The following is a 22,631-nucleotide window of genomic DNA, read 5'->3' as shown; positions in this document are numbered from 1 at the left end:
TAAAAAAAAGGAGAAATGTGGCCTCCGGTTAGGTTACCTGCAATAATGTTATGCCTAGTAAGTAATAAGTAAATAGTAACTGCCGGTGGGCTGGACAACAGTGCAGCCTTACATTGTGAAAAACCGGTGAGGCGACACAAGCTCTCAAAAATAAATTAAATTTGATGCAATGTTGAATACTTTGATATTAATTACTTACTTGACAGGAAAATAATGCATAACTATTTGGATAATTGATAATTGTTAACCTGTTTGTCTCGGCGCCCTCTAAAGTGGATGCACAATGAGAAAACCTCAAGGAGTCAAAACCTGATTGACACATAGAAAAACTACCCCCCCCCCCCCCCCATTAATCCAAAACAAAAACCTGAGAAAAAAAATATATATATATATATATATGAAGGCTCCAGACAACACAGCTCTTAGGTTCATAGGGACACACAAACCTCTTCAGCATGATAAGGTGATGGTTCCCGGAGAGGAACCATCGGACCGGATGGAGAGAGACAATGATCTTTAAACTGAAACAGTATATAAAATGATAAAATATTAAAATGATATCCTCATGGGTAGAAAAAATGTCTTATCAGAAATGTTTGCATACATTTAATTATTTATTTATGTCCCCCCCCCCCCCCCCCACACACACACACACACTCTAATAAGTTGAATAAACACATCTGCCGAATGCAGTGTAAGAGACAGTTATGAGTGTTTGCTTGAACCCGTCATAATTTAATTACAGATCCAGTTTCAAACTGTTGTCTGCTTATTTTCACACCAAACAAACCGACATCCTGTGTGCCGGAAACGGAGGTTAGAGCAGATTAATGTAAACTATCGAACATGAAACTTCATGGCGCCCACAGACACTCAGAGCTGGATACCGACCTGTTTTATTGCAATACAACAATGATGACATCAGCAGGTGATGTCACTCATGAGTTCCTCCCCTCTGCTCTAAATGGTGACCTATAAGTGGCAGGGCACTTGATAGAGTACATTATTGCCACAATGTGTAATCCTGTTCAAAAATAGGTTTATCTACCAGATCAGGATTCACAGATCATTATCCAAATCTTAGATCAAAGTGCAGAAACTTATGTGACACATGATTGTGATTCTCATGAAGCTCTGTCCTTTAATTTATTCTGATTCATGAGTGAATGTTGACTTCTTCTTCTTGTTCTTTTTTAATTTTTCCTGATTTTTGATGCTTTGATCTTAAGCCTTAAATTAGATTTTATCCTTCTTTCTGATCTTTAATCCTGATTACTCACATTTGAGCTTGATCACTTACTTTTGATCACGATCACTGACCTTTGAGCCTTGCCTGACTGATGATATTTGATATCTTGATTACTGAACTAATCCTAATCTCTGAAATGTGAACTTGATTTCTCACATTTGACCAAAATTGTTACCACGGATCCTGATCACTGACCTTTGATCCTTACCTGACTGATTACATTGATTCTGCATATTTATCACTGATCATTGTTCCTTATTTGATTGATGACATTTGATATTCTATTTACCGACCTTTGATCTTGATACTTGATTGTAAGCATTGATAATTGATTTTTAAATGATCTTTAATCTTGATTGCTGAACATTTATCATGATTGCTCACATTTGATCAAATCACTGATCATTTTTCCTTATGAGATGATGACATTTGATAGCCTACTTACTGACCTTTGTGATTCTGCAGATATGTCGATGACACATGGGTTAAAATCAAGCAACAGGAGGTCGAGGACTTTACAGAACACATCAATTCGGTGGACTCCAATATCAAGTTCACAGGTGAGGATGCCAGAAACAACCATTTACACAAGAGGCTATACCAGCACCGCAGAGAGGTCACCAGTGGACCTCAGTCTGCAGTTCATCTCCACCTTAAAGACACTAACCACACGTTTAAGGACAAGGAAGTTAAAATCTTAGCCAGAGAGAAGAAATGGTTTGAGAGAGGTGTCAAGGAAGCATTCTTTGTAAAACAGTTGAAACCCAGCCTCAACCAGGTGGCGGGTCTCAGACACGCTTTGTCCCCTGTTTACAATGTGGTACTCAGGTCAAAGCAGTTTCAGTCTTTTGTTCATGGTAATGAGTCATTTACGTCATCAGGAGAGAGTTGTCAAGGGAGCCATCAGGGGAGGCCTCCGTCCTGTCATTAGGAGAGTGCTAACTAGAGCACAATAGGTGCTAATTAGAGCTATTGTTTAGTCACTAGCCTATAGCAGTCGGCCTCTCGGTAGGTGGGGTCTGGTTAGGTTAAAAAAAACTCCAGCTTTTGTTGGCTTCTGGTTTATTCTTCTCTACAAGAGTCAAGACAGAAGTCAGACTACCAGAGCAAGAATTTTAGCTGAGGAAGCTTCTGTGATTTGAAGCAAAACGTCCTCACGTCAAGCAACCCAGTCCAGTCGAAGATTCAAGCTTCTCTACTATGGAAACCACATGGACAACTGAGAGCCTACACAAAAACTTTGTGACCATGTTTTATGAAAAGAGGTTGATTAGTTTTGGTATAATCCTGTTCACAATCCAACCAACAAATGGGTGCAGGTGAAAAACACAACCTCCTTTGAGGAGGCAGTAACACCTGCTGAAGTGACTGACTGGAATCACAACTAACAGACTGAATTTTCATGTCACTTAAATTCTGTTTTGGAACTAATGTGGGTTTCATGATATGAATCTGGTAACATCAAATCACTTTACATTCTTTTATCTATAAACCTCCAAATACACAAGTCGCCAAAGAGGAAATTTTGAAATGTAAATCTAAAAAATTCCACAGGTCCTCTGAGGTTTTATGATCAATAAAACCTTGAACATGACTCATGTTGACTAGTTTCACTTAAGGATCACTAAGGCTCGGGGGGGGAGGGTCATTGGGTAGGAGGTGGGGTACACCCTGGACGGTCCCGGGACTATCGCAGGGCAAAACAAAGAACACAAATAGAATCGACTTTGCAGCCAAATTCCACGGTCACGTAAGAGCAAGTTCAAATATTAACTCTCTGCTCAAACAACATACATAATTCAAAGAATTCAGGAATCGTTTTGTGTAATTAATTCTGCCATTACCTCCATTTCTACCCTCATAACGAGACTCTTTTTGACTTCATCTCACTGAGCATTTGATATATATACAGTTATCACAGTAAGTGACTGGTTTCTAAGCTTGAGATGTAGGTTTTGTTCAAACTGAACTCTGCGGCTGCTCGCCGGCTGCTTCGTGTTGCTGTTCTACCTGTTTGCAGCCTGTAAACGGGATGAAACTCGATCTACTTGTCGTTTGAACTGAAGGAAACAGAGCTGCAGACGGTTTAACTGCTGCACACATGGACACACACACACTTGCAGGAAACAGGATGGAGAAACCAGATTATCCTTTTTTTTTCTTCTTATTCTTCTTTTGACAGGAAAGTCAGGAAAAACCTCCTGCAAATGCTTTTATTCCATTTTCAGTTTTTTTTTCAGTAGAGTTTGATTAAAGAAGTGAAATAATGGAGATACCTAATTTATTCATTATTAAACCAGTCTGTTTTTTTCTTCTTCTTCTTTTTTAATAACTTCACTTTATACTCTTATTGCTCTTAAATTACTCTCAACCATTGTTGTATGTTTTATATATAATATAAAAAACTAATAATACACTAATAATACACTAATAATACAGAGAAGATGTGTCCTCCCTGGATGACTGACACCCTTCATGGAACACTGAGAGCTGAATTTACCTTGAAGATGCTGAGCAGATCCTCTGCTTGTCTTCTTAGTCTTTTTTCTTTTGTTCTTCAAAAAGACATCTTTGTGGAGCAAAAGTCAAACAGCTTCTGAGATCCCCCTCGGGGAGTTTTGAGGATTCAGTTGCACCGCTGTCCCGGTGATGGTCCTCTTTTGCTCTGCACACTCAGAGCTGGATCCTCAGGTGTGTGGGTGTGGTTGTGTGTAGTAGCTGTAGGTGATCCCTCGTCTGTGTCCGTTGGCTGATATCACTGAACCTGCTTGGCCAGACTCCTTTTTTTTTTTAGCACCTCATGCAAATAGATTCAGTAGGCAGGACCGACAGTATCTTGACCTTAGGGTGGTGCACATGAGGAACAAGGAGGAGGGAGGACGAAGCGATAGCGTCAGAAGAGACACATTCGTACTCCCTTGATGCTCCTCCCTGTTGCTTTTTATGCTTGTGTCTTTGTCACAGCGCACATAATGTAATTATATAATAATAATCATCATCATCATCATCAATTTCCCAGTGATAGTAAAGTTTCCTCTTGTGAAGTCTACACTTTTTTTTCCATCTGTCCCTTTTCCTGAATAATGAAATCCAAACTGAATTACAGCTTCAGGATTGTTTTGATGTAACTTCACTGTGCAGAACAAAACAGGCTCAAAGCTGCACAGCGTTTACCCCAGCCACGACCCACGTAGAAGCTGAATTAACATTTAGTTATGATAAGGTACCAGGTGGTGCTACAGGAGTGTCTTCCCACCACAGTGTCGCTCTGAGTCAGCGGCCTTTGTCCCACATCCTTACTGGCATATAGAGGTATTGGTCAATATGGTACTTTAAAACTGTTAGGACATTTCATGTGTCAGTGTGACGTCATAATCCTTATTAAATTTATCAGTCTACCTGCACAGTGACATCACTGATGAGAGGAAGTGAATGTAAATCAGGTACCAGTTTCAATCTAATTATATTTCATTTCTAAATTCTTGTGTTTTCATAAAGATTTATTTAAGATTTTACTCTGGAAAGGACATAAAATAGGATGTGGCTATATGAGACTTGTATCTGGACTTGTAAGTGGTGGTGGTTAAAGGTACCAGATTCATATCACAATGGGGGATTTTCAAAATCCCGTTAGACAGCCACTACACGCATGCGTGTGATGATGTCACAACTCTATCTGATTAGGGAGACAAGGTTTCATTCAATAACAAGAACTATCAAGAAACTTTCTCGTGTGTGGTTGGAGTTGTGTGGCGGTAGGAATCGCCTTTTGAATGGTTGAATAGCGATGTCAGTCACACAAAGAAATCAAATAATAGTGAAAAGACATTCATTGCGCCCAGAATGTTGGTATTTTGGTTGTTGAACATTCCTAGAAACGAAGCCGCGGTCACATGGCACTAACACAAAGCAATAAATCTGAAAACTGACTTTCAGAGACATCATTTAACCATCGTCCAGCTTCGTTCCTGTATGAATCTCAACAACAACTTCAAGTCGTCTGTATTCCGTTCTGCTTTCTGTCTTGACCAGGGGTACCCAAGTTTGGTCCTCGAGATCTACCTTCCTGACACTCTTAGTTGTCTCCCTGTTCCAACACACCTGAATCCAATGAAAGACTCGTTAGCAGGCTTTGAATGAGCCTTTCATTGGATTCAGGCCCTTCATGGGAGAGTTAGTGCCGCAAGTGGATGAGCTTAAGCATCTTGGGTTCTTGTTCACAAGTGTGCTGGGTAAAATGAAGCATGAGACATTGTGGCCTCGTCATCACATAAAGAACCTTCACTCACCAGTTTGTCACAGTTACACACTGTTTCTTTCCAGGATGGATAATGATATCCATGTTTAAAGTACTTCCTGTTTTGGCTTGGGACTCCGACGAGGGCGGTCGCATCTCCTCCACTCTCCCTTATCTCTGTTCTCTGCTTTAACCTTCAAGTCCCTACTGCACCAGACTGTGAATTCCTCAAATTATATTGGATTCTGGATCTATTGGACTACTACTGGATTAACCATGGAACTGATCAGCTGGTCTCTGAACGCTATTGACACCATTTTTTCTACAAGAAGGTCAGGACCGGGGGATCCTACCTGCCCAGATGGAACGTATCCTGCGGGCTATGTCCTCGACTCATGTGGGTCTTGGCGTGTTGCATGCTTGGTGCCTTTCTCCATTGAGGACGTCGAGGATTTATTCATTTTTGGTCTCAAGGTAGCAGGGCTGGTACTTTTTGGCTTATGTGCTGCCCTGATCTACCGGACGGTGGCATCAAGAACCACGGCCCCTTGCTTGTCCGTCATGATTAACGAGGTTGGCAAGGCAGTGCATTCTCAGACTGCATTGACTCTTGAACTCAGATGCAAATTGGATGACATCTTGGAGCAGATGCGTGCCTTGCAGTTGAAGCTGAAGCTGAAGTTTTCGGAGGCTGGTGAATATTCTTAATTCATATTTGGGATTTGGTTGTTCAAGTGGAACTGTTAAAAGTGTTTTTCACTGCTCAACCACAACACTCCAGGCTTATCTAGCCTCAAGGACAAATTGCCCAGTGTTTACCTCCAGAGGAATGTCTTCAGGCTCTGGTGAGATTATTTGGCTCCTTATTATCTCAACCCACAAAGACAATAAACTGACAGACTTACACATGGACAAGACTGAAGCATGCTCCATATTTTTTTCCCTTTACCTCCCTTCCTGCTCCCACATCACTTTACCCCATCCCGGCCACCGCTCACGCCACCCCTTCCCCCTCCGGGGGCTGCGTGGTGTTTAAGCTGCAGCAGGTCCCCATTCCCCCCAAGCTAGCGGCGGCGTGACTCCAGTTGCAGCGGCCTTCACCCACTTTACCTCAATTTGGATGACAGACTGCTTCAAGTTTAGTGCACATAAACAATGTCAAATGTATATGTGTTGTCTTTAATTTTGATGTGTGCCATTATTACGGTAAACAAGTAATAATTGTGGATTAATTGCTGTATCTTGTCTGAGGTAATTGGAGTGTAAACATAACTGCCCTTTTTTGGGATCAATACGGTTGTCTGAAGTAGTCGTACCGGTGCCGTCACAAGAAGTTTGACTGTGAAGCAGATTCAGCAGGAGCTGAGTCAGCATGAATGGGACTATGATGGATTTGATGTTGGGGAAAAATAAATTTAAAACTTCTTATATCTGCATCTTTATCCAAATCTCCAGCAATGAATAATGTTTTTTACACTAGGCCAGGATGAACCTTTTAGCCAAGTTTTATGATAACTGCAGAATTATTTTTGTGCAATGATGCTAAAAATGCCCAATCATTGGCGAATGCAAAAAAAAAGTGCATCCATCAGGGAGGATCTTCAGAAAGATGCAAGTGAAGCATGTAGCTTAGCATTTTTATTTGATTAGTCATTTTGTTTTATGGTAATGACTAATGGCTCTGGGCCATTAGCAAAAGCACTTCTCTGCTGCCTAACTGGCTCAGTTATTTAGTAACCCAAACACAAATACAGCCGTATCATATCAGCAAAGTAATTTATTGGGCTCCGAGTTGTGAGTGCTTTGAGGAGGAAAAACAGAATAAGGTATGCAGTCAATGGGCATTTCATTCTCATTCTTGGAATTCATAAAACGGTTTCATAATAAACATGTCAGAGATTTAGTGGGCGGCTGACTGAAGGTAATGATGTGCGGTAAGTTATCGGCGGGACGGAGGATTGGATGGATGTCGATGCCGTTGGGGATGAACACGTGACTAAAGCTGTGGGTGTACGCAGACACTAAACTGTCCCGGTGTTTGCCGTCTCACCACACATCCAAGTATTTCCTCAAACCTTAACTGTCCTGGAACATCAGAAACACATAAACCAGTTTATTTCAAATACGTAAAGCATAAAAGAAGAACATCCTCCCATTTAAGACGTTTGGAGGTAGAAGAATCACAGGGGACCATCAGACCATCAGGGGACCTCCGATGTACACTGGACAGGTTTGGGGCCTAGTCCGACGTGACTGGGATGACGATCAGCATGTCGAAATCTGACATCTTTGTCCTGTCAGAAAAGGGTGGATTGTCCCCCTCTGAGATAGGGGAGAGTTACTGCCCCATGTGTAGGAGTTCAAGTCTCTTAGGGTCTTGTTCATGAGTGAGTGTAAGATGGAGCGTGAGATTGACAGATGGATCAGCATTGCATCCGAGATATTAGCGGATGCTGTGCTGGACTGTTGTGTTGAAGAAAGAGCTGAACCAGAAGGTCAGGCTCTCAATTTGCCAGGTTTTGTTGTTGTCGTTTTTTTACACTCGCATCGTGGGTAATGACTGAAAGAACAAGATTGTGGATACAAGTGACAAACATGAGGTTCTTCCATAGGGTATCAGTAATTAAACTTGAGGAGAGAGTGAGAAGTTTGAATATCCAGGAGGGACCCTGAGTAGAGCTGCTGCTCCATCAAATTGAAAGGAGATAGCTGAGGTGGTTCAGGCATCTGGTGAGGATGCCACCTGGTCGTCTCCATGATGACTGATTGAATGAAGCAGAAGAAGTAAGTCCTATATAGGTGCTGAGGTCCAGTGGTACTGGTGCTTATCACTGGATTACAGACTGTGAAGTAGGTGAGAGTCTACAGCTCCCTCTGGGCAGGATGCCAGTTGCCAGTTGTGCCAGTTGAAATGCAGGTTATGTCCTCAGCCGAGGCCGGTATAGCTGGGTGGCCTGGGACAATGCAGATGGAGTGTCTTGTACAAGGACACACACAGGAAGTGCAAAGCGTAGACACCCTCCCCTCAACCCCCCTTCAAGGAGTCCAAACAGGTTTTGAAACCTTGAACAGGTTCCAGAATGAAGCACATCTCCTGTTTGTAAGTTGTCTCATTGAATGTCAAACCAACCAGATTGAGTTCTGGGCATAAGAAACCTACATTAGACCTACATGGAGCAAAAACTGTGTTAGTGGGACTCGTGATTGAATACACACCGAGTTGTGTGATATCTGGTAACAAAATCTGTTCAAAACACAGGTGGTAAAGACAAGGAATTGGTTTATGAGTCTTTAGGGTCTGTTGGGCCGTAAAGTGAATTCGGCATTATCTTTACAACCCATCAGTGGAAAACTGCTGTATTCTGTTAGAAATAATCTTCGGCCCTCTGTCTTTCAGTGACGCCTGGTTTTGGCTGCCAAACCACTCACGGCATTCAGAATGCCCTTCCTTTTACAATTACAGAGCTTTTATTGTACCATAACTTGAGAAACGTGTGTGTGTGTGTGTGTTCCACTACTCCTACTGTTGGGCCACCAAACTTGCAGTGTACCTGTAGGTTGATCCCAGATTTGTCCTTCAGGGGTTTGTGTTGCACCAGGTCAAGGTCGTTGGGGTAACAGGTTATTTGTCTGTTCCTTTATGTCCTTTGGCTGATTCCCAACAAACTGGATGGGTGATTCTTTAACTACGGGCACTATTGGCCTTGTAAATGTAATTTCCACCACACCATTGCCTTACAATATAAAGTGCCTTGGGGCAACTGTTTGTTGTGATTTGGCGCTATATACATGTGCTCTGATATCACTGTTTATCTCCATAGAAACTATCCAAACAATCTTTCATACAAACTGTTTAGGGACATTACAGTGTTGTGGTGGAAATTACGGCAATAGTGTGGGACAACTACATTTTGTTTACAAAAAAATCACAACAGTTGTATGACATTGAATACCCCAATTATGTTTTGATTATTTTACTGATATTTTATTCAGAGATATTTTAAAACATTAGAAAAAAACGTTTCTTTACCATTCATTTTTATCATTGAAGATCAAAAGTCTGGGTGTGGGACAAGCACAAAACGGCAATATTTGCATATAATGATGCTGAAAAAAGGTGAAAAAGTCATCATAGACTACTAGAACACATTTCTTAACACACTTTCATTGTAAAGATAACTATAAAAGTGTGAAATTTCCCCTTTTTTCTGTTTTTCATACAATATGATCAAAGGACATAATAAGTGCCCGTAGTCTAAGAATCACCCAGATATGTGGGGGTCGAAGGTTAATATTTAAAAAAAAAAAAATCACTCCAATGTCTATCAAATGTGGTACCCATATGGAGATGGCTTCTGGAACAGCCCAGACTAGTTCAAACTTGCCAAAGGTAAATCATTGGGGTTGATGTCACTGAGGTCAAAGGTCAAAATTAGATTTTCACTCCAATTTCCCCCCCAGACCTGTGACACATATGTGGGTGGGGGTTGGAATTGTTCAGGAAAGGTCAATTTGCACCAAACGTGGCACACATACAGGGATGCGTTCCAGAGTTGCCCAAGCAAGGTCAAACCATGCAACGGTCAATGACTGGGGTCAAGGTGAAGTCTGCCTCCCTATTTGTTGTCCTACTCCTCCCAGACCCTTTTGCTATTTTCTACCATAGTTAGTGTGTCAATGATGGTTGGCCTTGAAATTGCCACACAATGGAGTGGGCTCCAGAATTGCCCTTGCAAGGTCAGCTGGAGGTCAGTCATTTGGGTAAAGGTCAAAGTCTTTGAGCTCAGATGTTCAGTGGTTATAGTCCTTACCTACTTCATGCCCTCAGGTACTATTACTTTGTAATGTCAGTAAGTTCCTTCAGCTTCTCCCTTCATTCTCTTGGAGTTGCCTCAGTAGATTAACGTGCACACAGATGGTTCTGCATGCACGTTAATGAGGCACAGGTTTAACAGCGGATGCCCTTGTAGTGTTAAATGAGTCCAACTGCATAGGATTTTAATAGTTTCTTCTCTTTATTTTTGTCTGAGCTAAGATGATTTAAAACCTGTGACTTTCCATAAGTATTATTCTCTATCAGCGCAGTGACTGAGCCGTACTTTGTGTTTGGGGGAAGATTGTCATTTTCTAGCACACTGACCTTCACTATCAACATGCAGCCTGCACACTTGTTTTTATGCTGAGTCGATTCCGTGCATAATTGCACACAGCCAGAATGACTTTAGAAAAAGTGATGACAGAGTGGAAAAAAAAACACCTGATGTCATATTTCTTTTCTACTTATCTAAACCCTTTAGTTTGTTTCTGCTAAATGTGCACATGTGTGTGTGGGTGTGTGTGCATGCTTTATTTATTTGACAGCTTTTCATTTGTTTGGGTCCACTTTAGTGAATTTCCAGTGTTGTTGCACACACGCGCTTTGGCCTCGCTTTTCAGAATAAAGGAATCTATGTAGCAGGAGATTGTTGATAACAGCACTGTTACAAATTGTGTCATTTTGGGGGGAAAATATGTTTCCACTGAGCAAGGTCACAAAAAGATACACAAAGACTTTCTGCTACACTGAGAACGTCTGATGGTTGCACCACTTTTTTCTCAAAGGAATGCCTGATAATCTGACCCCAAGATCGTATGTATACAGTTTATGCCCAATACCACTGAAAAATTAGTTTAGTACAGGGGTCAGATGTTAAAGTTGCTCTAAATATTGTAAAATGTGATGCAAATTATTGGTTGAGTTAATAGGGTTTTAAAAAGGAACAGTTTGCACTATGTGGCATACTTAGTTATCGTGTTACAGGGTAACATATGTCACGTCATAGAATCCAATGGACGTCGACATTGCTCTACCTTTACCTTGCAGACCAAGCATTCAACACAGTCAAAACTATTTTATTTATTAATCCTATTAGTTCAATCAATAATTTGCACCACTTTTTACCAAATTGGAGCAACTTTAATTTTTGACCCCTGTACAAACTGAAATTGACCTTTGTCACCATTCTTGTTGTTTTTACCCCATAACTCCATAACATTCAATCATAGATAGTCCAAACTATACCCTTTTGGTATCATTGTGATCAGACAAATAATATGGTATAGCTTTCAATATGATTGGAGCATTTTTAAATTTTGACCCCTGTGTAATTCTTCAATTGACCCCTACCTGTCCGCCTACTCAAAATTCAAGTGGCTACTCAGTTTTTTTCAAAAGAGTAATGTCTAAGGAGTATTTGTGCCAACTTTGGTGCTTCTTTCCAGAAATGAACAATTGTTACAGTTATCTGCTCCACTATAGAACGTTTTCTGGGAACTGCCAGATTTGTGGAAGTGGACCCTATCGCTATTTATACCCCACATTGTTACCGTGATCTTGCACATACGCCACATGATAGGCCATATTAAAAGAAACGCTAACCACAGGTAGTGGTTGATGCTAACAGCTAGCAATTAGCAGTTGGATATATGGTTATGCTAGTTATGCTAACCATGTATGATGCTAACTGAATCCCTGAAAGTGATGCTACTGTCGCCTGAGCTAGATCTGAGGGCAACAAGATGTTGGTTTTGTCACTTGCTGAGCACTCCTGGGGCGTGCAAGCTAACGTCTCCTTAAGATGTCTTGTAAATCACTTCAGAGGTGTTACCTGCTTACAAAAACAGCATTTTTAGATTTAGAAGTTTATTTCTTGCTAATTTCTACAAAATACATGAGAAACATACTGCATTAATGCAACTCTTTCGGATCGTAGTCCACCATCTTGAATTATTTTGTTCAAGCGAACAACCGCCTGATGTCACGCTACCTATTCACTCAGATTGGCAGTCACAGTGTCACGTCTCTCAGTATTAGTGTAAAATAGACATCAGGTCTATTTTGGACCGGCCCAGCTGGCAGCAGAACAACTGTTGTCTCTTGCCACTGTTAAATTCCCACACTGAAAAACACCAGGGGTTGTGTGTGCTTCTTAATAAGACGTGTGAAGAAGGGCATCCAGCCAAAGAACTTGAGCCAAATCCCATTGTCAACCTTTACTGGACTTGTTGTGGAGACCCTGATCAATGAGGGGCAGCTGAAAGACAACATTCTACAGAACATGTGCACGGCTGTGTGGAACTCACTGCCTTTCCAGTTGGCTCCATGAACTTGCTCATGCTTGCATCTCTGCAGACTCCCGCTGTCATCTTAGCATTTGTAGCAAGCGCAGCAATGACTGTAGGAGTCGCTGCCGTTACCGTTTTGGCTACAAACGACACAAGTCACTTGACAACAACACTGAACATACTGTATATTATTGTGTATTGGCAAAGAAATTATCCATTCCGGTTCCAGAATCTTAAAGTTGGTACTCCAACTGTAGATGTCAATGTCCAACTCGTCTGTGTCGTGGCACCTGGGTAACGGCTCGAGGATTGCCTGTTGGGGTGAAATATAGTGGGGAGCTTGTGTGCCCCATAGTAACCATGAAGACCCAGCGAGAACACTGAACACAAGATGGTTAACAGGGCTCTTGTGAAACAAGACATCCTCAGCGGCAGATCAGGTGGAAGAGGTGATGGCTTGTACGCAAACAGCTGTGAAGGTGGATGAAGGCTGCAGCAGGTCCTCAGACCCTGATCATCTGGGATGTCCCAGCCGTTTGTCAAGGACCAGATGTTTGTAGCATGCAACAACATTCCCACATTAAACAAACCTACACCCAGGCATCTCCAGATTGATGGAGATCATCCCTTCTGGGAATCGATCAAGAGACAAGCTTCCTCGCCACCAAGGCATTGCCATGATGACTCCAACAGTGACAATACTAAAATACTTATAGGTGTCAAACTGATTCCAGAAAGGGCAAACAGGGTGCAGGTTTTCTTTGTAACCACCAAATCCAACATGTGATTTCACTGATGAACTCATCCCATCTGCTCAAAGTGATGTTAGTGAAATCACCTGCTGGATTTGGTGGTTACAAAGGAAACCTGCACCCTCTTTGCCCTTTCTGGAATTGGTTTGACACTTATGTTTTACAGTGAGTTTACCTCATTCTTCCAAACTGTGACCACGCTGTGACCAAATAAATTCATCTTCAATGCCAAATATATTTTTTAAATAGAGAAAACTGTAAAATAACATTAAAACTAATGGCCTCAAAGGCTTATTAAACAGATTTTAAAGTCATGAACTTAACAGAAGTACAGTATAAAGTGAAAGTGGGCTCTTGGATTAGGGAATATCTAAGAAATTATTACAGCATATTTCAAAAAATACAGGAATAATTTTATACATATTCTTGCACTGAATCTGTGGTAAGACAACCGAAAAATATAGAAATTCACTGAATGACATCATGAATTCTCAGTGTTTCTATCATTTGAAACAGGTGATTTTAGCCATCACAAATGTTTGTTGCTGTATGTTACTTAATCCTTTCTGTATTCCCACCCCTTCTTGCTTTCTTTTGCTTGTAAAACCTTTTATTTAATTACAGCTCGAATTGATTTACTTCATTTTTATTTTAATGTAGAACACTACAAATGTGTATTTCTTGTATGAAATGTACTACAAATGAAGTGTATTAATTGTAGTATCATTGTAGTGTTGGGACTCGATACTTAAACCTGGTGTTTGTGTGTAGACAGCGCCCCCGTGTGACCGTGAAGGTGATACACTCGGGTGATTTTGTGAAAAGTTTCGGCCCCTTTGGAATTTTAAGTTTGTCTCATTTGCGAGAACAGATTAAATAAATTAATTAAATGAAAAAAAAAAAAAAAAATCAGGCTCTCTCATATATTTTTTAAAATGGTAATAATGTGAAAATGGGCAGCATGGTGGCTTAGTGGTTAGCACTGTTGCCTTACAGCAAGAAGGTAATGGGATCAATTCCCATCTGTGGCCTTTCTGTATGGAGTTTGGATGTTTTCCCTGTGTTTTTGCGTGTTCCTTCCAGGTGCTCTGGCTTCCTCCCACATCCAAAGACATGCAGGTTATGTGGACTGGAAACTTTAAATTGCCCGTAGGTGTGACTGTGTTTGTTTGTCTGTATGTGACCCTGCGACAGACTGGTGTCCTGTCCAAGGTGAACTCCACCTCACACTCTGTGACTGCTGGGATAGACTCCAGCCCCCCGTGAGCCTTTGGATGTATGGATTATGTGAAAATAAATCTTTGTAACATCAAGAAAATTAAAAATACTATAACACATTGCTAAAATACCCACGGCCACATGAGCATGTAATCAATGTGACCTCTTGACCCCTTAGAATAGGTGAAGGTGAGCCATCTTTGAGCTTTTCCAACGTCTGTGTCCCAGGAATGTTCCCTGTGAATTTGAAGACCCTGGCAGTAACAGGACTGGACTTATGCTGAGCACAAACAGACGGACGGATGGACATAAAGTCTTACCTGATGCCCTCGGGTAAAAAATGAAACTGAAGATTATGGGGGGCATCGAAAGTAAGCACTAAATATATTAAACATTTACAGTCAGGGGATGGATACATAAACATTACCAACTCAATGAAAACGTCTTAAGACTTCATTTACATGAATACAAACAGCACTGTAAAGCTGCGTGGAGTAAGCAGTTCCCAAATCTGAGTGACCATTCAAGAAGGAGACCAGTGAGGGAAGTCACCAAGTGACTGAAGAAACTGTGCATGGAGCAACAATTATTACAACAATGTAATGTAAGAGATCTACTTCATCAGAAGGCGTGAGCGTACTGTAGAACACGTGACATTTTAATGTCCTGACAGTAACCCTTGTGGCGCTGAGGCCAAAGGCGGCTGGTATACTTGGAATCTTTGTCAGTAAAGGAGGTTGTAATCGTGGGCAGGAAGGTTGTTTGTTCATAAGAACCTGTTTTACGAGAATTCGTCATCCCTGCTCTCTATGTAATGTTAAGCTTGTTTGATACACAGCCCTGCCCCCAGTGACTGATCGGCACACATCATCACGTAGGACAGTTTCGTCTTGCACCCCCCCCCCCCCACCACACACTCAAACAGGTGTTGGTTTTAGACCTTTAATTGTACAAACATAAAACAAAGCCGCAGTGAATAATGATTAGTACGTGTTGGACTAATTTACAAAATGTACTGGTAACAGTTTGAAATATATAAAGGTGAATGTGTGTACAATAAACTTAAGAGGAAAACCGCATGATGACAAATATATTCTCTACTCATCGCCATTTGCTTGCACCGATTTCAAATTATTATCATTGGGGTTTTTTAAATTTTATTTTACCCACTGATGAAGAGGAAGAAAAAAAATCTTGTATTCACATGCCCCAGCTCGTCATCACCTGGTACCTTTGGGTATTACAAGTAAATTGTCCATAAAGTCAGTTAATTTCAGTTACACAGTTAATTTCTGAAATGAATAAGCAGTCAAGATCTTAATATACATTTGATCAGCTTTTTTTCTCCACAGTCTAGTGAGGGATGTGTGCATTTCAAGGCTTCTGCACATTTCTTACTTGAAACCCAAATTTCCTTAAAAAAAAAAAAAAAAAGCTGTTTATAAATGTTTCTTGACAGGCACGTTTCACCTCCCAGCATTAATGTATAAAAAATTTGATTTTGAGAGTTTTACAGTTGAGTTTTAGGACGTGGAAGGTTTTGCCATTTGGACAGACAGCAATTTTGCATGATGAGCACAACTTACAGTTGTGAATACTTAGACAATACTTAGACAGTAATCTAATGTAATTACATTTTTTTCCGTGAATCTGACTGGTTAAGCATGTGAGATGTCAGACTGTATAATATCAGGGTAACGGTGGCAAAATATTGGACCATTTCACATTTGGATGTATTACTCGGCGCCCTGACGGTGTTCTGAGATGTCATTCCTGTCCTCTGTGCAACTGGGCATGCGCACGCATGCGCAATATTGTCGGGACGCAGAAGTGTCGATTTTCGCAACGAGAGGCACAATTTGACAGAACACTGGCTGTGTGCGCTGCTAGCGCTGTTAGCTGAGAGTGAGAGAAAGTCATGCACTGCTGCAGCCGCTGATTAAATGGATGAATTTAAGCTACCATATGAAGGTATTGATGTGGAATCTGATACAGAATTACCATTTCACATTTGATGGATTTTCACGTTTGATGGATTACTCCGCGCACTGCAACTGAACAATGAGAAACATTATTCTTAAACTGTTAGACTATTTTTTTTCTCCACACAGTTGTTCACAAAGTGGTGATCCTCGCCCCATCTTTGCTTGTGAACGGCTGAGCCTTTTGGGGATGCTCCGTTTATACCCAATCATGACACTCACAATTAGTGTCCTCAGTTCCCAAACGCTTATTGAGTGTTGTTAGAAGGAAAGGTGATGTAACACAGTGGTAAACATACCACTGTCCCAGCTTTTTTGAAACGTGTTGCAGGCATCCATTTCAAAATGAGCAAATATTTGCATAAAAACAATAAAGTTTATCAGTTTGAACATTAAATATCTTGTCTTTGTGGTGGTATTATAGTGGGCGATTTTAACATCCACACAGATGCTGAGAATGACAGCCTCAACACTGCATTTAATCTATTATTAGACTCAACTGGCTTTGCTCAAAATGTAAATGAGTCCACCCACCACTTTAATCATATCTTAGATCTTGTTCTGACTTATGGTATGGAAATTGAAGACTTAACAGTATTCCCTGAAAACTCCCTTCTGTCTGATCATTTCTTAATAACATTTACATTTACTCTGATGGACTACCCAGCAGTGGGGAATAAGTTTCATTACACTAGAAGTCTTTCAGAAAGCGCTGTAACTAGGTTTAAGGATATGATTCCTTCTTTATGTTCTCTAATGCCATATACCAACACAGTGCAGAGTAGCTACCTAAACTCTGTAAGTGAGATAGAGTATCTCGTCAATAGTTTTACATCCTCATTGAAGACAACTTTGGATGCTGTAGCTCCTCTGAAAAAGAGAGCTTTAAATCAGAAGTGTCTGACTCCGTGGTATAACTCACAAACTCGCAGCTTAAAGCAGATAACCCATAAGTTGGAGAGGAAATGGCATCTCACTAATTTAGATGATCTTCACTTAGCCTGGAAAAAGAGTCTGTTGCTCTATAAAAAAGCCCTCCGTAAAGCTAGGACATCTTACTACTCATCACTAATTGAAGAAAATAAGAACAACCCCAGGTTTCTTTTCAGCACTGTAGCCAGGCTGACAAAGAGTCAGAGCTCTATTGAGCCGAGTATTCCTTTAACTTTAACTAGTAATGACTTCATGACTTTCTTTGCTAATAAAATTTTAACTATTAGAGAAAAAATTACTCATAACCATCCCAAAGACGTATCATTATCTTTGGCTGCTTTCAGTGATGCCGGTATTTGGTTAGACTCTTTCTCTCAGATTGTTCTGTCTGAGTTATTTTCATTAGTTACTTCATCCAAACCATCAACATGTCTATTAGACCCCATTCCTACCAGGCTGCTCAAGGAAGCCCTACCATTATTTAATGCTTCGATCTTAAATATGATCAATCTATCTTTATTAGTTGGCTATGTACCACAGGCTTTTAAGGTGGCAGTAATTAAACCATTACTTAAAAAGCCATCACTTGACCCAGCTATCTTAGCTAATTATAGGCCAATCTCCAACCTTCCTTTTCTCTCAAAAATTCTTGAAAGGGTAGTTGTAAAACAGCTAATTGATCATCTGCAGAGGAATGGTCTATTTGAAGAGTTTCAGTCAGGTTTTAGAATTCATCATAGTACAGAAACAGCATTAGTGAAGGTTACAAATGATCTTCTTATGGCCTCAGACAGTGGACTCATCTCTGTGCTTGTTCTGTTAGACCTCAGTGCTGCTTTTGATACTGTTGACCATAACATTTTATTACAGAGATTAGAGCATGCCATAGGTATTAAAGGCACTGCGCTGCGGTGGTTTGAATCATATTTATCTAATAGATTACAATTTGTTCATGTAAATGGGGAATCTTCTTCACAGACTAAGGTTAATTATGGAGTTCCACAAGTTTCTGTGCTAGGAACAATTTTATTCACTTTATACATGCTTCCCTTAGGCAGTATTATTAGACAGAATTGCTTAAATTTTCATTGTTACGCAGATGATACCCAGCTTTATCTATCCATGAAGCCAGAGGACACACACCAATTACCTAAACTGCAGGATTGTCTTACAGACATAAAGACATGGATGACCTCTAATTTCTGCTTTTAAACTCAGATGAAACTGAAGTTATTGTACTTGGCCCCACAAATCTTAGAAACATGGTGTCTAACCAGATCCTTACTCTGGATGGCATTACCCTGACCTCTAGTAATACTGTGAGAAATCTTGGAGTCATTTTTGATCAGGATATGTCATTCAAAGCGCATATTAAACAAATATGTAAGACTGCTTTTTTGCATTTACGCAATATTTCTAAAATTAGAAAGGTCTTGTCTCAGAGTGATGCTGAAAAACTAATTCATGCATTTATTTCCTCTAGGCTGGACTATTGTAATTCATTATTATCAGGTTGTCCTAAAAGTTCCATGAAAAGCCTTCAGTTAATTCAAAATGCTGCAGCTAGAGTACTAACGGGGACTAGAAGGACAGAGCATATCTCACCCATATTGGCCTCTCTTCATTGGCTTCCTGTTAATTCTAGAATAGAATTTAAATTTCTTCTTTTTACTTATAAGGTTTTGAATAATCAGGTCCCATCTTATCTTAGGGACCTCATAGTACCATATCACCCCAATAGAGCGCTTCACTCTCAGACTGCAGGCTTACTTGTAGTTCCTAGGGTTTGTAAGAGTAGAATGGGAGGCAGAGCCTTCAGCTTTCAGGCTCCTCTCCTGTGGAACCAGCTCCCAATTCGGATCAGGGAGGCAGACACCACCTCTACTTTTAAGATTAGGCTTAAAACTTTCCTTTTTGCTAAAGCTTATAGTTAGGGCTGGATCAGGTGACCCTGAACCATCCCTGAGTTATGCTGCTATAGACTTAGACTGCTGGGGAGTTCCCATGATGCACTGAGTGTTTCTTTCTCTTTTTGCTCTGTATGCACCACTCTGCATTTAATCATTAGTGATTGATCTCTGCTCCCCTCCACAGCATGTCTTCTGCTGGAGGTTTCTTCCTGTTAAAAGGGAGTTTTTCCTTCCCACTGTCACCAAGTGCTTGCTCACAGGGGGTCGTTTTGACCATTGGGGTTTTTACGTAATTATGGTATGGCCTTGCAATATAAAGCGCCTTGGGGCAACTGTTTGTTGTGATTTGGCGCTATATAAATAAAATTGATTGATTATTCAATTGAATATATGTTGAAGAGGATTTGCAAATCATTGTATTCTGTTTTTATTTACATTTTACACAACATCCCAACTTCATTGGAATTGGGGTTGTATAAAAAAAAAGTGTGCAAAAATATGGCATACTTAAAAATGACAAGCACTCACTCTTCATGTCATCTCAGTCGTTCTGTGCAGAATACGCAAACTGCCTTCTCTTCAATCACTTCGTAAATGTCAATGTCACAGCTTGTACAGCAAAACATTAGCAGCCGTCCTTATGAACCAGTTTATTTAAAAAGTATGTTGAACATTTCATATTTTAATTACAATAATAAAAAAACAAACATTCAAAAATACTGTACACTACTTTAACATTGTGCAAAATGTAAACTAAAACATTTCCAACTCCAGTTAACAGGAACAATGAGGACAGAAAGACTTTTCTCCACATCTGCACTTAAATCTTTTGGTTTATGACGTTGAAATCCTTTGAAATGGTCTGATAACAGAACAAACACACAATGTTTTCTGCTGAAGAAATGCCACAGGATTTATATACCGGCACGTATCACACATTTTCAGTTTGACTGAAATTAAACATTCGTGCTGCATTTAATGACCAGATTGTGCAGCAATGATCATCATCTTCAAATTAGATGTTTCTACAACCATTCAAAAGGTACTGACAACAGCTATAATTGGAATGTTTTTTTTTGTTTTGTTTTTTGTAGCTCTGTAAGAACACAGGACCTTGTCCCCATGCCTTCATAAAACAATTACAAGACACTGTGTAAAGAAAAAGGGGGTTCCAGTTTTAATAATAATAATAATTAAAAAAAAACTGCTCTCACAGTCGGACATGGATCCACGAGAATGAGACGAGACCGGTCCTCCGATACTTTCGGCCGACTTCATCCCTGCCTCGTCCTCATCGGCATGCGGCCCTGGGTCATTTATTTTCCCAATGCGGGGCCAGTAAGTGTCCGCTTTGAATCAGTGTCTGCTGGCAGTTTTCATTTAATTTGTAAAAACTTCATCTTGCTTCCTGAGAGAAAAATATGCCAATAATAATGATAATAATAACAACAACAATAATAATGATGATGATGATGTTTCAACGTTAACATCTGACAAAAAACAACACTCACCAAGTCCTTTAAAAAATTTGTTCACACTGCTGGGTTCCAGCTCCGGGCATGAATCCAAATACTCAGTCACTCGGGTTTCAAAGAGACCTGGATGCGAGATGGAGACACTCAAAACTTCCACTCAGCTTCATTTTAATTTTTTTATTTTTATTTTAATCTTCATGACTTTTAATGAAAATTGGGGACAAAAATATCACTGAGCCTAATGTTTCGATATCAGAGGTATGATAAGAACAACAGCTACACGCAACCCTCAGAATCTGCTCTGAGTGTTAAGTATTAAATATGAAATTCATAATTTGATATGGATGGACATTCCTGATGTGTCCAGCAGGTGTCAGGGTCAGCAGGTCATAGCAGCACAACAAGCAATCTTATTTTTCATGCAAACTGTGAAACCTTTGAAACACCTGCCTTTCTTTCAAAAGGTTTCACAGTTTTTCAAGGTTGGCAAAATACTTTTGTCCTCATAATAATTTGTATTAACATTTACACACACACACACACTGCTAATACGCAGCTTGTGTTCAGACGATCGTCTGTGTGATTCCTCAACCACAAAACATCACTGCAGAAAAATCACAAAGGTCCTTTAGGCAAGCTTGGTCATCCCCAACTTGCTCCCAGTGTGCGATTGAATGTCTTGCATGGCAACATGCTGATGTTGATGTGCACGTACAGTAGTGTTCAGAATAATAGTAGTGCTATGTGACTAAAAAGATTAATCCAGGTTTTGAGTATATTTCTTATTGTTACATGGGAAACAATGTACCAGTAGATTCAGTAGATTCTCACAAATCCAACAAGACCAAGCATTCATGATATGCACACTCTTAAGGCTATGAAATTGGGCTATTAGTTAAAAAAAAGTAGAAAAGGGGGTGTTCACAATAATAGTGTGTGGCATTCAGTCAGTGAGTTTGTCAATTTTGTGGAACAAACAGGTGTGAATCAGGTGTCCCCTATTTAAGGATGAAGCCAGCACCTGTTGAACATGCTTTTCTCTTTGAAAGCCTGAGGAAAATGGGACGTTCAAGACATTGTTCAGAAGAACAGTGTAGTTTGAATAAAAAGTTGACTGGAGAGGGGAAAACTTATACACAAGTGCAAAAAATTATAGGCTGTTCATCTACAATGATCTCCAATGCTTAAAAAAAAACAAAAAAAAAAACAGAGACACGTGGAAGAAAACGGAAAACAACCATCAAAATGAATAGAAGAATAACCAGAACGGCAAAGGCTCACACAATGATCAGCTCCAGGATGATCAAAGACAGTCTGGAGTTACCTGTAAGTGCTGTGACAGTTAGAAGATGCCTGTGTGAAGCTAATTTATTTGCAAGAATCCCCCGCAAAGTCCCTCTGTTACATAAAAGACATGTGCAGAAGAGGTTACAATGTGCCAAAGAACAAATCAACTGGCCTAAAGAGAAATGGAGGAATATTTTGTGGAGTGATGAGAGTAAAATTGTTCTTTTTGGGTCCAAGGTCCGCAGACAGTTTGTGAGACAACCCCCAAACTCTGAATTCAAGCCACAGTTCACAGTGAAGACAGTGAAGCATGGTGGTGCAAGCATCATGATATGGGCATGTTTCTCCTACTATGGTGTTGGCTCTATATATCGCATACCAAGTATCATGGATCAGTTCTGATATGTCAAAATACTTGAAGAGGTCATGCTGCCTTATGCTGAAGAGGACATGCCCTTGAAATGGGTGTTTCAACAAGACAATC

At 40.3% G+C, this 22,631-nt stretch overlaps 2 protein-coding genes across 2 annotated transcripts in view; both read right to left on the bottom strand.

Moving 5' to 3' along the window:
• Window positions 1–4,226, bottom strand: part of LOC117513041 (RING finger protein 223) — a 36,248-nt gene extending 32,022 nt beyond the window's left edge. The window contains exon 1 of the mRNA XM_034173347.1: window positions 3,750–4,226. The gene's annotated coding sequence lies outside the window, so the exon portion shown is untranslated. The remainder of the gene's footprint in view (window positions 1–3,749) is intronic.
• A 15,794-nt stretch (window positions 4,227–20,020) lies between these two features.
• The window catches only part of dennd2c (DENN/MADD domain containing 2C), a 58,379-nt gene continuing 55,768 nt past the window's right edge, over window positions 20,021–22,631 (bottom strand). The window contains exons 18-19 of the mRNA XM_034173346.1: window positions 20,897–20,983; window positions 20,021–20,793 (exon numbers count right to left, since the gene is read on the bottom strand). Coding sequence (XP_034029237.1) covers window positions 20,762–20,793; window positions 20,897–20,983 — 119 coding nt within the window. The 3' untranslated portion in view covers window positions 20,021–20,761. The remainder of the gene's footprint in view (window positions 20,794–20,896; window positions 20,984–22,631) is intronic.

Source organism: Thalassophryne amazonica, chromosome 6, assembly GCF_902500255.1.
Source record: "Thalassophryne amazonica chromosome 6, fThaAma1.1, whole genome shotgun sequence".
Taxonomy (NCBI): Eukaryota; Metazoa; Chordata; class Actinopteri; order Batrachoidiformes; family Batrachoididae; genus Thalassophryne; species Thalassophryne amazonica.
The sequence above is the reverse complement of the archived record's forward strand: the minus strand, read 5'-3'. Positions and strand labels throughout refer to the sequence as shown.